Below are 18,305 nucleotides of genomic sequence, written 5' to 3' on the forward strand. Positions count from 1 at the left end.
GCAGCTTCTATGACCTGAATGACTTCTTCCTCTCCTCCACATTAACCTGATATCCATAACATGATATCACTGAGCTAATGTTAATTCCAACTCACTCATTCGATATTTTTTTCATCTTCCCAGGTTGCTGGTCTGTGTGGTAACTTCAATGGAGACCAAAAGGATGACTTCCAGATGCCCCAGGGAGGTCCTCCTGCTGTCAAGGCCACCACCTTTGGTGACTCCTGGAAGGTCCACGACTACTGCGCCCCCTCAACTGTCATCACCGACACCTGCGAAGCAGCCCCTCACCGCAAACCATGGGCTCAGAAGAAGTGTGGCATCATGCAATCAGACCTGTTTGAGCCTTGCCACGGCGTTGTGCCCTACCAGACGTACATGGACAAATGTATCTTTGATGCCTGCGCTTGTGACCTTGGAGGCGACTGTGAATGTCTCTGTACTGCCGTTGCTGCTTACGCCCACGAGTGCGCTGTCAAAGGAGTCCCCATCAGATGGAGGAGCAATGAGCTTTGTGGTATGTATTTAATAGTTTTTTCACCTAAAAATAACATCATCCCATTTGGGTAAAATTTCGGACATAATATCACGACGTCAATAAAGGCACAACTGGTTTGTGAAGACCAGTTCTCATCTGCAAAACGATTGATTAAGTATGTCATTGAATTATGATTTTTGAAAGAAAATGTCCAGATAGAGTTGGTTTCCCTAAAAATAAGCGGTCTATAAAAATACCAGTCGATATCGTCATCAATATCCACAGCTGTGTACACATTTCATTCCAACAGATGGGTTAGCTCTGCAAAGGTCACGTCGAAGATCAGGGTTCTATTGGGTGGTGGTTAAAGCGTTCGCTCGTCACGCCAAAGACCCGGGTTCGATTCCCCACATGGACACAATGTGTGAAGCCGATTTCTAGTGTCCTCCGCCGTGATAATGCTTAAATATTGCTAAAAGCGGCGTAAAACCAAAACTCAGGGTTCTATTATCTAAAATGTACATGAGTACAATAGGTCATGCCCGTTGTGCGGCCTAACACCATATTCACTCACTATATTTCCTCCACGACTTTCTTGCAGCCATTGAATGCATCGACTGCTTCACCTACAACCCCTGCATTTCCACCTGCCCGAAGAAGACATGCGACAACCGTCTTGTGTACGACCAACTGACAAAGGACTGCAAACAGGACCTGTGTTTCGAAGGTTGCGATGCCCAGGCTTGCCTCCCGGGACAGGTGTACGACAGCAGCGTCTCGCCAATGAAGTGCATCCCAGAACCCTTCTGTAACACCACAGCCTGTGTCCTTAACGGAAGAGCTTACAGGGAGGGAGAACGGATCACCGACGAGACCATATGTAGATCTGAGTGCGAGATCTGGTAAGCTAACAGTTCTGTATACCTGGCTCATTTACATTCTGGTATAGACTGAAATATGCCTATGGTAGAGAACCACATATGTAATCGGTTTTCTTTAGACCCAATGAGTACAAATTTGCACCAGATATGTTAATGCATTGGATATTTATTGTAATCCAAACTTGGAAAACAATGAAACCAGCAAGTCATATATGGGCATTCATAATTTTTATGATACAGATTATAAATACAATATTATCAATCATTAGGGAATATTTTGTAACACTTTATGTTTCTAATGGAAATTGCATATGTGGTGTATTTCAAACAAAAGAAACCGAATCACTTCGGGCACCTATCACATCAAGATGAGAAGCAATAACATTGGTGTTCAACGCGGAATCACACCCTCACACAAACGCGGACACAGTCACACACACACACACACACACATACACACACATACACACTCAGACGCACAGGCGTATATGCACAAATATGCACCCCAATTTATATGTGTTTAGTATATAACTAACATATTGGTTTGGATTCCACAGCACCTGTACCAATGGTGAACTGAAGAGGATTGGCTACTGCACAGGAAGTACGCCGTTAGTCTCCACCCCTTCTGCTAAACCTACAGCTCAACCAACCGTCTCCCCAACTGTATATACAGTCTCCTCTGAAACCGCAACGGCCTATGTATCTACAGCAATGCCCCCTGCCTGTCTGAGTACTGGCTGGACCTCCTGGATGAGTTCCTCTGTGCCAACACAAGCCAACATCGGAGACATTGAGACCATTAGTGGCCTTAGGAAGTCCTATTCCTTCTGTGGCCCTGATATGATGACTGCCATAGACTGTCGTGTCGTCGGTCAGAACACCAAGGCCGAAATGTCTGGCCAGAAGGTCACATGCAATTTGCGGGAAGGACTTAAGTGCTACCATAAAGATCAGCCAAGCGGACTTTGCCTCGACTATGAAGTTAGATATTACTGTGACTGTAAGTAATCATGCAAATCATTTCTATGTTGACATATAATCATCTTTAAAGTTAGCAATTTTCAATGAAAGGTCTATTTTGTTTATTTGTTTGTAAAAAACTAATAAGTCAAACATATTTCAGGCTTAGCAGCGCCATCTGCCAGTCCAGTGCTTCCAGGACAGAGTGGTCAGCCAACAGCCAGTCCAAGTGCAGGTGGTCTCCCAACAGTCAGCCCAAGTGCAGGTCAGAGTGGACTCCCAACTGCTACACCAGGGCTCACAGGACAGAGTGGTCAGCCAACAGCCAGCCCAAGTGCAGGTGGTCTCCCAACAGCCAGCCCAAGCGCAGGTCAGAGTGGTCTTCCCACAGCCAGCCCAAGTGCAGGTGGTCTCCCAACAGCCAGCCCAAGTGCAGGTCAGAGTGGTCTCCCAACTGCTACACCAGGGCTCACAGGACAGAGTGGTCAGCCAACAGCCAGTCCAAGTGCAGGTGGTCTCCCAACATCTAGTCCAAGTGCAGGTGGTCTCCCAACAGCCAGCCCAAGCGCAGGTCAGAGTGGTCTTCCCACGGCTACACCAGGACTTCCAGGACAGCCAGACAGAGAGTGGTCTCCCCAGTCAGCCAGGACCACAGCCAGCCAGTCCAAGCGCAGGACAGAGTGGTCTTCCCACGGCTACACCAGGGCTTCCAGGACAGAGTAGTCAGCCAACAGCCAGTCCAAGTGCAGGACAGAGTGGTCTTCCCACGGCTACACCAGGGCTTCCAGGACAGAGTAGTCAGCCAACAGCCAGTCCAAGTGCAGGACAGAGTGGTCTTCCCACGGCTACACCAGGGCTTCCAGGACAGAGTAGTCAGCCAACAGCCAGTCCAAGTGCAGGACAGAGTGGTCTTCCCACAGCTACACCAGGACTTCCAGGGTCGAGTGGTCAGCCAACAGCAAGCCCCATTCCAGGGCAGACTGGTCTTCCTACCAGCAGTGTGATGACGAAAGCGCCTTACAGTTGCACTGAAGGATGGTCAGCCTGGATGAATATTGATCGACCTACCATCAGCCACAGCTTTGAATTTGAAGGAGAAGGTGATCATGAAGACCTTGAAGCGCTGAGATATTACTACAGCTTCTGCGCAAAACCATCTAGTGTACAGTGCAGAAGTGCCACTACAGGAAAAATGTACCACTTGACAGCTGATTTGGGAACAGAATGCAACATCAAACAGGGCTTCTTGTGTGCCAACAGCAAGCAAGCAACAGGCACATGTGATGACTATGAAATCAGCGTTTTCTGTGAATGTGGACGTAAGTGTCGATTAAATCATTATGATGATTTGTTATAATGCATTGTTTAAAATTCTGTTTAATTGATTGAATGTTATAGCATGATTTTTTTATGTAACCGATGTAATTTCATCAACTTAAAATTTCAATCCTGTTTCAGGAAATCCAACTGCAGTGCCCACCGCTAAGCCAACACTTGCCCCAGGTTATACAACTCCTAAACCTGGACAGCCTTTTGAATCCCTTCCATCGTGTATGTGGACACAGTGGATGAATTCCTTTGAAAAGAAACCAGGGACCGACGGTGATTATGAAACGCTAAGCAACCTTCGTCTCAAGTATCCATTCTGCGAACAGCCAGTAGCCATTCAATGTAGAGTTAAACCAACACCTGAAAATCCAACGGAAATATCCTATGAGAAATCTGGTGGAATGGATGTTTCCTGCAACTTGAACAGAGGTCTTGTATGTGTTGATTCCATGCAGCCTAAAGGGAAGACGTGTTTGGATTATGAAGTGAGGGTATACTGTACTGATGCTTGTCCATCAACTGTTGCCCCAGAGGGAACACCTACCGCTGAACCTCCTATGAGTGAAACAGGTTTCCCAACAGCCAGCCCAGGTCTTCCAGGACAAAGTGGTCAACCAACAGCCAGTCCAAGTGCAGGTCAAAGTGGTCTTCCAACAGCCAGCCCAAGTGTTACAGGAAAGAGCGGTGAGCCAACAGCCAGCCCAAGTGCAGGTCAGAGTGGTCAACCAACGGCCATCCCAGGTGTTACTGGAAAGAGCGGTGAGCCAACAGCAAGTCCAAGTGCAGGACAGAGTGGTCTCCCAACAGCCAGCCCAGGTGTTACAGGAAAGAGCGGTGAGCCAACAGCCAGCCCAAGTGCAGGTCAGAGTGGTCTTCCAACAGCCAGTCCAGGTGTTACAGGAAAGAGCGGTCAGCCAACAGCCAGCCCAAGTGCAGGTGGTCTCCCAACAGCCAGCCCAAGCGCAGGTCAGAGTGGTCTTCCCACAGCCAGCCCAAGTGCAGGTGGTCTCCCAACAGCCAGCCCAGGTGGTCTGCCAGTGCCAGCCCAAGTCAGTCAGAGTGGTCTCCCAACTGCTATACCAGGGCTCACAGGACAGAGTGGTCAGAGTGGTCTTCCCACAGCCAGCCCAAGTGCAGGTGGTCTCCCAACAGCCAGCCCAAGCGCAGGACAGAGTGGTCTTCCCACAGCCAGCCCAAGTGCAGGTGGTCTCCCAACAGCCAGCCCAAGCGCAGGTCAGAGTGGTCTTCCCACAGCAAGCCCAAGTGCAGGTGGTCTCCAAACAGCCAGCCCAAGTGCAGGTCAGAGTGGTCTCCCAACTGCTACACCAGGGCTCAGTAGTCAGGACAGCCAGTGGTCAACCAACAGCCAGTCCATCTGGTGTACAAGGAGGCACCCCGACAGCCTCTGTACAGATTTGTAAGGAGGGATGGACAGGCTGGATCAACTCCGATAAACCAACCAGTGGCAATGGCGATGTTGAAACTGTCAGTGGAATTGCTGGGTATCCGAAAACATGCATGAAAGTCCTTTCAGCTGAATGCAGAGTTGCTGAAACTAAAGCTGACTACAGATCTACTGGACAGCACGTCAACTGTGACAGCTCCGGCCTTGAATGTATCAATGGAGAAGGCCAACAGTGTGCAGATTATGAAGTTCGATTCTATTGTTTCTGTGAGTATTCTTTGGGATATGCAAATGTAAATAATGTGTTGAGAATTGTTAATCTATTTCCAGCAACATGAATTACATCATAACAAAATCGTTGTGCAACTTCATTGAATAAAGCACGAAATGCAAAATGATATCTTATTAACTAATTATCCACTTTTATAATTATTCGTGGTCGTTATATGTTTTGTAAATACATACATGATGTATATTTGTCCATTTAATGATATCTTTACCCAGTGGAATCTGCTGATAGAATCGTTTTGGTTTGCTTTTCATTTGAATGTATGACCTGAACGCCATAAGATAACTTGAATACTGTTAAAGGCAGCCTTAAAGCTAACCCACTCACTACCCTGAAAATGTCGGATGGCGAGTTGAATGCATGGGTAGTTGACCCCACTTTAGGTCAATGATTGGCCAGATCTAAACTCGCCTATTGCATATAGTCATGAAAGAACTGAAATGTTGCTGACAACGGCATGAAAGAACATATTGTCACTTACGTATGATATGTCCTGACAGGTGGAGAAGAGACGACCCCAGGTGAAGTGCCATCAGTGACTCCAACTGCCGGCCCCACTGTGTCTCCTGTGGCTGGAGTCAGTGGACAGACGGAGACCATTGTCTGCAACCATGGCTGGACCTCCATGATGAATGAGGCCCGACCTGGAGATGCCGATGGCGGTGACCTGGAGACCATTGACAAGCTGAGAAAATCAAACAAATTCTGTGACGAGAGTAACATCATCTCCATTCAGTGTGTTGTTGCCGGAACCAATACAGGTCATGAACTGACAGGGCAGCAGGTCACATGTGACAAACAGGCCGGTCTTCTCTGCTTCAACAGCAAACAGTCCAATGGCCAGTGTCTGGACTATGCAGTTCGATTCTTCTGCGACTGTGCTCAATGTAAGCATATGTGTGTTGTCAAATATATTTAGTTTAGCTGAATAAAACCTATAAAACGTTATTATATCTGTTGAAAGTCACGATAATGCTATCTTAATGCGTTATGAAATCATCACTATGTTTATGTTTCAGCCACACCCTACAACCCCGTTGTGACGACATATGGTGTATACACTGGCTCTAATGAGGTGACGCCATCTCTCATCCCATCAGCTAAACCAAGCGTCAGTCCAGTGGTTAAGATTACAACTGCTCCACCAACCATTGGCCAAAGTGGAATGCCAACTGCAAGTCCTATCCCAGGAATGAGTGGCAGTCCATCGGCACAACCACCAACAGGGTCAAGTGGACTTCCTACATCAAGTCCAGGCATAGGCCTCAGCGGTCAACCAACAGCCGGTCCAAGTACAGCACAGAGTGGTCAGCCAACAGCCAGTCCAAGTGCAGCACAGAGTGGTCAGCCAACAGGCCAGTCAGCCAGTGCCAGTCCAAGTGCAGGACAGAGTGGTCTTCCCAACATCAAAGCCAAGCACAGGCCAGAGTGGTCAACCAACAGCCAGTCCAAGTACAGCACAGAGTGGTCAGCCAACAGCCAGTCCAAGTGCAGGTCAGAGTGGTCTTCCAACATCAAAGCCAAGCACAGGCCTTAGCGGTAAGCCAACAGCCAGTCCAAGTGCAGGACAGAGTGGTCAGCCAACAGCCAGTCTAAGTGCAGGACAGAGTGGTCAGCCAACATCAAAGCCAAGCACAGGCCTTAGCGGTGAGCCAACAGCCAGTCCAAGTGCAGGTCAGAGTGGTCTTCCAACATCAAAGCCAAGCACAGGCCTTAGCGGTCACCGAACAGCCAGTCCAAATGCAGGACAGAGTGGTCTTCCAACATCGAAGCCAAGCACAGGCCTTAGCGGTGAGCCAACAGCCAGTCCAAGTGCAGGACAGAGTGGTCTTCCTACATCAAAGCCAAGCACAGGCCTTAGCGGTCAGCCAACAGCCAGTCCAAGTGCAGGGCAGAGTGGTCTTCCAACATCAAAGCCAAGCACCGGCCTGAGCGGTCAGCCAACAGCCAGTCCAAGTGCAGGACAGAGTGGTCAGCCAACAGCGAGTCCAAGTGCAGGACAGAGTGGTCAGCCAACATCAAAGCCAAGCACAGGCCTTAGCGGTCAACCAACAGCCAGTCCAAGTGCAGGACAGAGTGGTCTCCCAACATCAAAGCCAAGCACAGGCCTTAGTGGTCAGCCAACAGCCAGTCCAAGTGCAGGACAGAGTGGTCAGCCAACAGCCAGTCCCAGTACAGGGCCCACCAACCAGCCTCAAGTAGTAACAACTTGTGCGGCATATTGGTCTCAGTGGTTCAACCTTGACAAGCCTACAACAGGTGGAGGCGACCATGAGTTTGTTTCACACGAGGATTTGAACAACAAATTTGCTTTCTGTTCTGGTGGGGAGATTACTGACATCCAGTGTTTCGGACTTGACACACAAGCCTATTCATTCTCAACTGGAGAGATTACACAATGTGATCTGAAGACGGGATTCAGCTGTAAAAACGCCGATAATGCACCATTTAACTGCCAAGACTACCAAATCAGATACTTCTGTCAAGTCTGCGGTAAGCATACGTTATTTGCAACAATTCGGTCAAATCAAATAACGGTTCGAGAATGTAATTGACAGTTATGTGTAACCTTTTGATCTGAAATGTATGTTTTTTTCTGCAGCACTGGTACCAACTGCCGCCCCTAGTGCAGGCCCAAGTGGTCTTCCAGGACAGAGTGGTCAGCCCACAGCCAGCCCAGGTGTTACACAAACGGGTGGTGTTCCCTCAGCTAGTCCAAGTGCAGGACAGAGTGGTATCCCAACAGCCAGCCCAAGTGCAGGACAGAGTGGTCAACCATCAGCCAGTCCAAGTGCAGGACAGAGTGGTCTTCCAACAACCAGCCCAGGTGTTACACCAAAGGGTGGTGTTCCCTCAGCTAGTCCAAGTGCAGGTCAGAGTGGTCAACCAACAGCCAGTCCAAGTGCAGGACAGAGTGGTCTTCCAACAGCCAGCCCAGGTGTTACACCAAAGGGTGGTGTTCCCTCAGCTAGTCCAACTGCAGGTCAGAGTGGTCAACCAACAGCCAGTCCAAGTGCAGGACAGAGTGGTCTTCCAACAGCCAGCCCAGGTGCAGGACAGAGTGGTCTTCCAACAGCCAGCCCAGGTGTTACACAAACGGGTGGTGTTCCCTCAGCTAGTCCGAGTGCAGGACAGAGTGGTCAGCCCACATCCAGCCCAGGCATCGGCCTTAGTGGCCAGCCAACAGCCAGTCCAAGTGCAGGACAAAGTGGTCAACCATCAGCCAGCCCAGGTGTTACACAAACGGGTGGTGTTCCCTCAGCTAGTCCAAGTGCAGGCCAGAGTGGTCAGCCAACAGCCAGTCCAAGTGCAGGACAGAGTGGTCTTCCAACAGCCAGCCCAAGTGCAGGACAGAGTGGTCAACCATCAGCCAGCCCAGGTGTTACACAAAAGGGAGGTCAGCCAACAGCTAGTCCAAGCGCAGGCCAGAGTGGTCTTCCTACCGCATCCCCAAGTGGTGGAGTTAGCGGTATGCCGACGCCCGGACCAGACCATGCTATCAACAATTCCCCAAGTGCCAAACCACACACTGTGAAGCCAACAGCATCACCTTCATATGCACCTGTTACCAAGACAACAGCTATATATACCACTTATGGAAACACAATTACAATCACAAAGAAAGGTGAGGGTAAAACTTAACAAATTGATCAATTCAATTTTGACATCTTGCATCTTTTGGTTAACATAACCTTACCAAACGAACACTTTTACCTCCTAAAACATGCAAGTACAATGTTATCTTTCTCCACAGTGTGTGACATCCCTATGGGCACAGGAAATCGTGATCTTTTTGGAAGGGACCAGTTTTCTTCTTCAACATCTTTCGACTACAGTTTTGAGGCAAACAGAGGACGACTGGGTTCAGCCAAAGAAGCAAACCTTGCAGGAGCATGGATGCCAAGGTTAGTATTGTTTTATTAGAAGTGAGTAACTCTTCATGGTTGTAGGTTTTGTCTAGTCGTTCTGTTCCACGTTGTCCATAATTGATACAATCAATATGTTTATATTATTGTATGTCAGTATCTCAGTTATCAAAGTCTTTTGCTGGGACATAGAAATACCTTACAGTCTCTTTGATCTTATGTGAAAAGGAACTTGTTTCAGTGGTAGGGTTTAGAAGAGGTGTTGATTGCTTAATCTCAATAAAAGAGTCTGATGTTCTTCATCCTACGTTTCAGAATGAACGACAAAGAGCAGTGGATCCAGGTAGACCTCAAACATCCCGAGTTCATTACTGGAGTAGTAACACAGGGTCGACCATCCATGGATCACTGGGTCACCAAATACACTGTTCTTACCAGTATAGATGGAATTGACTTTACTCCTTACACTAGGAGTGGGGAAACAGCTACAGTTGTGTTCACTGGCAATTCCGACAGAAATACTCTGGTCAGAGGTTTGTTTGACAGAGAAATAATTGCCAGATATGTTCGAATCCAGCCTCAGGAATGGAATGTCATGATTGCTCTCCGTTTTGATGTTCTATCATGTTCAGGGCTTACAAGTGGACCAGCCACTGTTGCCCCACCAGGCGTCTCCGGAAGTCCAACTGCCGTTCCACCAGGCGTCTCCGGAAGTCCAACTGCCGTTCCACCCGGTGTCTCCGGAAGTCCAACTGCCGTTCCACCAGGTGTCTCTGGAAGTCCAACTGCCGTTCCACCAGGTGTCTCTGGTAGTCCAACTGCCGTTCCACCCGGTGTCTCTGGAAGTCCAACTGCCGTTCCACCAGGTGTCTCTGGAAGTCCAACTGCCGTTCCACCAGGTGTCTCTGGAAGTCCAACTGCCGTTCCACCAGGTGTCTCCGGAAGTCCAACTGCCGTTCCACCAGGTGTCTCTGGAAGTCCAACTGCCATCCACCAGGTGTCTCTGGAAGTCCAACTCCCACACCAGGTGGAAGTCTGCCATCCCACCAGGTGTCCAACTCCAACTGCCGGTAGCCCAACTCCTTCACCCAAGGCTGGAATCTCTGGAATTCCAACTCCAAAGACTGGGAGGGAAGTCTGCCGTTCCACCAGGTGTCTCCGGAAGTCCAACTGCCGTTCCACCAGGCGTCTCTGGAAGTCCAACTGCCGTTCCACCAGGTGTCTCTGGAAGTCCAACTGCCGGAAGTCCAACTGCCGTTCCACCAGGCGTCTCCGGAAGTCCAACTGCCGTTCCACCAGGTGTCTCTGGAAGTCCAACTGCCATCCCACCAGGTGTCTCTGGAGGTCCAACTGCCGTTCCACCCGGTGTCTCTGGTAGCCCAACCCCTTCACCCAAGGCTGGAATCTCTGGAATTCCAACTCCAAAGACTGGGATTTCGAGAAGCCCAACTGCCGTTCCACCCGGTGTCTCCGGAAGTCCAACTGCTGTACCACCAGGCGTCTCTGGTAGCCCAACTGCCGTTCCACCAGGCGTCTCCGGATCTCCAACTGCTGTACCACCAGGCGTCTCCGGAAGTCCAACTGCTGTACCACCAGGCGTCTCCGGAAGTCCAACTGCCGTTCCACCAGGCGTCTCTGGAAGTCCAACTGCCGTTCCACCAGGTGTCTCTGGAAGTCCAACTGCCATCCCACCAGGTGTCTCTGGAAGTCCAACTGCCGTTCCACCAGGCGTCTCTGGAAGTCCAACTGCCGTTCCACCAGGTGTCTCCGGAAGTCCAACTGCCGTTCCATCAGGCGTCTCCGGAAGTCCAACTGCCGTTCCACCAGGCGTCTCCGGAAGTCCCACTGCCGTTCCACCAGGCGTTTCCGGAAGTCCAACTGCCGTTCCACCAGGCGTCTCCGGATCTCCAACTGCTGTTCCACCAGGCGTCTCCGGAAGTCCAACTGCCGTTCCACCAGGCGTTTCCGGAAGTCCAACTGCCGTTTCACAAGGTGTCTCTGGAAGTCCAACTGCCGTTCCACCAGGCGTCTCCGGAAGTCCAACTGCCGTTCCACCAGGCGTTTCCGGAAGTCCAACTGCCGTTCCACCAGGCGTTTCCGGAAGTCCAACTGCCGTTCCACCCGGTGTTTCTGGAAGTCCAACTGCCGTTCCACCAGGCGTCTCCGGAAGTCCAACTGCTGTTCCACCAGGCGTTTCCGGAAGTCCAACTGCTGTTCCACCAGGCGTCTCCGGAGGTCCAACTGCCGTTCCACCAGGCGTTTCTGGAAGTCCAACTGCCGTTCCACCAGGCGTTTCCGGAAGTCCAACTGCTGTTCCACCAGGAGTGTCGTCCGGTATGTATCTTATATCTACTCAAAAGAAAATATTCAAACTCAAATTCAAATTTCAAAATCATGTGATATTTATTTAGTTTGGAATATTACTGACATATGGTCCATTCACAGGTGTCCTGTGCAGCCAGCCAATGGGATTAGACAACGTTTTAATTGTCAAGGACTCTCAGCTCACATCCTCAGGATTTAGTGGCAACAGATTCAATGCTCCTGCTGGACGTCTCTTCAATGAATTCGGAGCCTGGTCACCCAAGTAAGTAGATATTGCAGTTCCAAAATATTGGATACTCAGTGTTAGATATAATTTGGTTCGTTGTAATCAAACACAATTGGATTTTATTCAATATAGCCTTTGAGATGAGCTTTATCGTGAGAGAAGTTTACATACTGGATGATTTTCATTTGAACAGAGTCAACAACGGTGACCAGTGGATCATGGTGAATTTCCTGAAGCCACAGGTCCTTAATGGTATCTTGACCCAAGGAAGCTCCATCAGTGACAAATGGGTTACACAATTCATCGTGTCCTACAGTACAGACGGCTTCACCTTTACTCCTATCAAAGACTCAGCAACAGGAAAGAGCATGATCTTCACTGGGAACAGCGACAGGAACACCGTCATGAAGAACATCTTCCCCGAGCAGGTGACTGTTCAGTACATCAAGATCACCCCCTTCGCCTGGTCTCCAGCTGGAATTGGAATGCGTTTCAACTTGCTGGGCTGCTACAAGCCAAGTGTCCAACCCACACTGACACCTACTGCCAAGCCTTCAGTTGCCCCTGGGTTCACAATGACAACTGGAGTTACCATGCCAGAGCCATCACCAGTGTCAACGCTTGAACCAGGTGAGTGTCACAAACCGATGAAATTTGTACATCACCAACATCATATTATTATTTTTGCCCTAACACATGTTGCTTCAAACGTACAGATATTTAATACATGCCATTTTAACAGATGATTAGCTAAAACGTTAACCGAGAATCAGTTGGTAAAAGAACTAGGTTGCAAACAGCAAAAAAATGCTATGTACTTAACAACTGTATGTTAAAGTTAACTTGAAGTTCACAAATCAATACAAATCAGTGCTTTGTCATCTGGAATGTTGAATGCCACGGTATCACTGATGAAGGTAAACCACAATGTCACAAAAATGGTACTGTATTCCTGACGATCTAATATAATCTTAGCAGAATAGTTTTACAGTTCAATCAGTTGTGCCTCTACCTTCGTTTCAAATAACAGTATTGATGTTTTCCAGTCTGCACTATTCCCATGGGAGTGGAAAACTACAGGATTGTTGGCGAAAGTCAGTTGACTGCTTCATCGGAGAAGGACAAGGCACATGGTTCAATCTATGCACGAATCAACCAAGGAACGGACGAGTTTGCTGGGTCATGGGTCCCCGCGTAAGTCATTACATTTTATGTTTTGTTGTTGATGGTCTATACAAACAAGGTCACGCAATGCAATTTGGTGTTCATATTTTGTAAAAGCAAAATAATATATTAAAAGCAGTGTTCGTTTTCACGATATTAATGTAGAGAGTCTTAGCTGAATAGAAATGTGTTTTATATTGTAGAGTATATATATATGATTCTTTAACAGTAAATCAGCAATTTATGCATGAATGTATTTCCTGACGATAACAACTGACAAATTCAAGCTTGATTATTTCTGGTTACAGACCCACAGATAAAACACCCTGGATTCAGGTAGATTTCCTAGAGCCCAAGACTGTCTCGGGTGTAATAACCCAGGGATCCGGAAAGGACAACAGCTGGGTTGAGACCTACACCGTCAGTTACAGCTTCGATGGCAAAACCTTCACTGACTACACTGACACTGCGGGCAAGCCCGCCAAGGTGTTCAATGGCAGCTCTGACTCCAAAACACCAGTTCCTGTCCTTTTCAACAGAGATATCACTGCACGTTTCGTCCGTATTGTTCCATTGACGTCTACCGGAGAAACATCCCTCAGATTCAACATCCTCGGTTGCAATCCATCCCCAACTAATCCCCTGATACCAACAACAGCAGGAGCTCCCACAGCTAGTCCTCCAGTCGGCGGAAAGAGCGGTGTACCCACAGCCAGCCCAAGTGCTGGTCAAGGCCCAACAGCCAGCCCAAGCGCTGGACAAAGTGGTCAGCCAACAGCTAGCCCTAGCGCTGAACAGAGTGGTCAACCAACAGCTAGCCCTAGCGCTGGACAGAGTGGTCAACCAACAGCCAGCCCAGTCCCGGAACTCACCACTCCATCTGGTAGGTTGTTGTAAAGTCCTTCTTATCATTAGTATGGGACAAAGATCTGAGAGCTTCATTTTAATGTCTTATGAAGACCTCAAACGGTGTAACTTGTGTTACTAGCGTGAGTGACATATGCTTCCTGGCGTCAGATGCTTACCCTTTAATAGAAGACTGAGTATCATTGCTAATTTTTATTGAACCGTTAATTTTCACCGTCAATTTGCTTTTCACGACCATGTGCAATTTGTTTCGGCACATATTTCAAATTGAATTAGCTCTGTCGTTCACGTTTGACATTTACTTTTGGCTCTCACTACATTCCAAATATATACAAATGCAAATATTATTTTCAGTGTGTCTCATCCCAATGGGTATCGAGAACTCCTACTTTGTCAGCAACAGCCAGCTCACATCTTCATCCTCTATTGATGCCAAACATTCTGCAGCAGCAGGGCGTTTATACACAAATGGAGCATGGAGCCCATCGTGAGTACACTGTAATCATATGATCAATTGATCTTTGTTTAATTAGATTATTTAATTAATCACTCAATCAGATGTTTCTTCCCTATTTATTCTTCATCAATAAATTATCCATGGACGATATTCCTTGATTACATCTGTTTGTTTAAGCATGTGATTTTATTACCATTTCGTCTCTGTCCTTTAGATCAACTGACAAACAGTGGATCCAAGTGGACTTCCTGAAGCCAACTCTCATCTCTGGTGTGATGACACAAGGTAGCCCCGAAGCTCCTAAATGGGTAACGAAATACAGCGTCTTCTATGGATTTAACGGACAAGACTTTTCCCCATACACAATTATCCCTGGAGAGTCAACACCTGCCGTCTTCGAGGGAAATATGGATAAAAACACACCAATTAGGAACCTGTTCAACCGTGACATCACTGCACAGTATGTCCGCATCGTGCCAATGGAGTGGTCAAAGGACGGTATTGCCATGCGTTTCAATATCCTTGGTTGCACACCACCACAGCCCAAGCCACCAACAGCCATTCCTGGCGTTCCTACAGCCTCTCCTCCCTTTGGACAATCTACACAAGGACCCTTCCTCAGTAAGTTGTATGTTCTACATAAGATAACAACACACTCAAGTTATGATATGTATTACGTTCTACACATAGTGTGAACACACTAATGTTCAACCTTCCTCAGTAAGTTTAGGATATGTTGTAGGTCCCACATATCGTGTCAACACACTATTGTTCAATCCTTCCCCAGTAAGTTAGGATATGTTGTACGTTCTACAAAATACAACACACTGATGTTTAATCCTTCCTCAGTAAGTTTAGGATATGTTGTAGGTCCCACATATGGTGTCAACACACTATTGTTCAATCCTTCCTCAGTAAGTTAGGATATGTTGTACGTTCTACAAAATACAACACACTGATGTTCAATCCTTCCTAAGTAAGTTTAGGATATGTTGTAGGACCTACATATGGTGTCAACACACTATTGTCCAATCCTTCCTCAGTAAGTTAGGATATGTTGTACGTTCTACAAATTACAACACTACTGATGTTCAATCCTCCTGTGCCAATTCTTCCATCCTTCTGATGCTAGTATAAAGCGTTGATGCACATTTGTTTATATCCTGGTTATGTTTTCAGAATGTGATGTTCCCATGGGAATTGAAAACCCTGGTCTCATTGGTGACAGACAACTCTCAGCATCTTCTTCCCTCAACCAGTTCACCGGTGCCGAGCGTGCACGACCCTACACTCAGAAGGATGGCGCTTATTCGGGAGGTTGGATTCCAAAGTAAGTGTGAAAGCATTAAGCAATGAAAGAAATGAATATGGTTTTATGCCGCTTTTAGTAACATCTCTGCAATGTCACCAGATAGGGGCTTCATACATTTTGCATATGTGGGTAATGAAATATAAGTTTTGTTGTAAATAAATCTTTAACGAATATGATCTCCCACCATAAAGGAATGAACAAGAAAGGTCAAGTAGTTTCAAGATGTACATTACAATGAAAGTATCTGTGTTTAATTTTACTCCAGTCTGTTGAAACACTAACTATGTTAGGTTTACAAAGTTCACCGTATAAACATTATCTATTCAAAATGAGACGCGTTTCTCGTGTCCCAAATGTGTTTAGACACTTAAGTTGTAAATGTCGAAACTGCATTTGAGTTTTCGTGTAGTAATACATACCCATAATACTTTGTCCCAATGTGATGGCCTCACTTCAATGACAGCACTTGGCTAACTAACAGAATGTGCATGATATATCCTGAATGTGTATATACAGATACACAGACACGAAGCAATGGATCGAGGTTGACTTCGGTGCAAGCTATGCAATAGCTGGCGTCTCTACTCAAGGACGATCTGATGGTGCTACATGGGTGACCAAGTACGAGGTCTACTACAGCAACGACGGGCGTACTTTCAATGCAGTCAACACAGCTCCAACAGACTCAGTTCCACGTGTGTTCGAGGGTAACTTTGATCAGAACACCCCCCCTCATGAACGTCTTCCCCGAAATTAATGCACGGTTTATAAGGATCAGACCAGTGGAATGGCATGAAGCAATCGGAATGAGGTTCAACGTCTACGGATGCCAACTTCCTTCTGCCACGCCATCCGTACCAACTGGACTCACAGTGCCAACAGCTATTCCAACAGCTGCCCCAACGGTCAGCCCTGTTTTCACGAACGCCCCATCTACCTCATCCTGCATGTACTGGACACCATGGGTCAACTCCAATACCCCAGACACCAATGGCGAATACGAGTCATTCTGGGACATGATGACCGTGGTGAAGATCTGTGACACCAAGTACGTCAAGAAAATGGAATGCAGAACAGCTACAGGCAAAATACCATTCGACCAGACAGGAGAAACCGGAGTCATGTGTAACCTTGACACCAAGTCCCTTGTCTGTATGAACACAGATCAAAAGGGAGGCAAAACGTGCTCCGACTATGAAATAAGAGTCTTCTGTGATGAATGCGGTAAGCCTACAGCAGCACCTACAGTCAAGTCTCAGCTGCCCACAGCTGCCCCCAAGGCTTGTGATAACAAATGGTCGGACTGGATCAACAGACACGAACCTGATGCTGTCGGTGAGTATACGTTGTTCATTAATTCATTAATGGTCAATGTTGGACTCATTTCCAAAGTCTCATAACAGTAAGAACAGAGTTGACAGTTTTGTCTCGTTTTCATACAATTGTGATAGTATACATGATTAAGAAGTGGGAAGGTTTTACATTGCCTTTACAGCTATAATGTCCAGCTATATCCCTAATCATATGGACTACATCCTTTGAACACGTGTCCATAACCGTATCCAGATCCTTTGTGGGATCAGCAAACGTTTTCTCCAGAATGCGGCACTGCTTGTTTCCTGTGCAGTGTATGATTGTTTCCTTGCAGGTGAGACTGAAAAGGTGACAAAGGAAGACCTCGATAGACACTGCGCTGGTGGTTCTGTAGGCGAGGTCGAGTGTCAGACAGTTAAGGAAAACATGGCTTTCTATCTCAGTGGGGATATTGTGACATGTGATGCTCAAACCGGACTCTCCTGCAAGCACAGCGACAACACGCCAATGAAGTGTCATGACTACAAGATGAGATTCAAGTGCCAGTGTGAAAGTAGGCAAATGTTTTTGTCGTTTTCTGTCATTAACTGTATGCTGACATATTTTCTTTCTGATTAGTTCATTTTTCGGTAACACCGGACATATGAACACATCGTAAACCACCAGTCATCTTTACTGAATTTCGTGATCTATTCGTGCAGTTTTCACTGGAACTACGCCTGTAACACACAAAGGAATATGTTTCGAATGGCTATCTATTGGCTTTCACGTTTTATATTTTCATACTGCTCTGAATCATTGTATGCCGTTATAATTCTATGTGAGATATATCATCGATCAATAATCATCACAGAGATTAATCACTTACATTTATGTTAGGTTAGGTATTGATTGACTCTTACCTCCTCTTTAGGCGCACCAACAGCTAAACCTCCAACATCTGGGACAGAGGTTCCTTCTACTGCCACCTGTACAACTAGCCAGTGGAGCCGATGGATCAACCAGGACAAGCCTGGTGTTGGTGGAGGCGACTACGAGAAGATCTCACCTGAGTTGCAGAAGCAATACTGCTCTGGAGGAAAACTCACTAAGATCGAGTGCATGACGGTCGATGGTATTGAATATTATAGCAGTGGTGAGGTAATGCAGTGTACAATGGCAGGTGGATCCACTTGTAACAATGCTGATAATTTCCCAATGCCTTGCAGCGACTACCAGATTCGCTACTTCTGTGAATGTACAACACCAGTAACCACTGGAGCTCCAACTGCCAGTCCCGGAATTGGAGGAAGTGGTACACCAACAGCCAGTCCTGGAATTGGAGGAAGCGGTACACCTACTGCCAGCCCCGGAATTGGAGGAAGTGGTACACCAACAGCCAGCCCCGGAATTGGAGGAAGTGGTACACCAACAGCCAGTCCTGGAATTG

The 18,305-nt window shown here is 47.3% G+C and overlaps 1 protein-coding gene across 1 annotated transcript in view; it reads left to right on the top strand.

Moving 5' to 3' along the window:
- Window positions 1–18,305, top strand: part of LOC124260596 (mucin-5AC-like) — a gene marked incomplete at its 5' end in the record, with an annotated part of 42,511 nt that overhangs the window by 12,120 nt on the left and 12,086 nt on the right. The window contains 29 exon segments of the mRNA XM_046694918.1: window positions 124–517; window positions 1,080–1,380; window positions 1,917–2,362; window positions 2,486–2,893; window positions 2,997–3,641; window positions 3,781–4,653; window positions 4,789–4,950; window positions 4,988–5,323; window positions 5,846–6,232; window positions 6,365–6,700; window positions 6,789–7,038; window positions 7,291–7,838; window positions 7,948–8,217; window positions 8,659–8,970; window positions 9,100–9,250; window positions 9,527–9,978; window positions 10,364–10,429; window positions 10,478–11,545; window positions 11,657–11,798; window positions 11,956–12,392; window positions 12,809–12,956; window positions 13,235–13,809; window positions 14,148–14,280; window positions 14,465–14,871; window positions 15,430–15,580; window positions 16,079–16,298; window positions 16,300–16,897; window positions 17,211–17,429; window positions 17,790–18,250. Of these exon segments, the coding sequence (XP_046550874.1) occupies window positions 124–517; window positions 1,080–1,380; window positions 1,917–2,362; window positions 2,486–2,893; window positions 2,997–3,641; window positions 3,781–4,653; window positions 4,789–4,950; window positions 4,988–5,323; window positions 5,846–6,232; window positions 6,365–6,700; window positions 6,789–7,038; window positions 7,291–7,838; window positions 7,948–8,217; window positions 8,659–8,970; window positions 9,100–9,250; window positions 9,527–9,978; window positions 10,364–10,429; window positions 10,478–11,545; window positions 11,657–11,798; window positions 11,956–12,392; window positions 12,809–12,956; window positions 13,235–13,809; window positions 14,148–14,280; window positions 14,465–14,871; window positions 15,430–15,580; window positions 16,079–16,298; window positions 16,300–16,897; window positions 17,211–17,429; window positions 17,790–18,250 (10,896 nt within the window).

Source organism: Haliotis rubra, unplaced genomic scaffold, assembly GCF_003918875.1.
Source record: "Haliotis rubra isolate DU_JTF1 unplaced genomic scaffold, ASM391887v1 Scf77, whole genome shotgun sequence".
NCBI lineage: Eukaryota > Metazoa > Mollusca > Gastropoda > Lepetellida > Haliotidae > Haliotis > Haliotis rubra.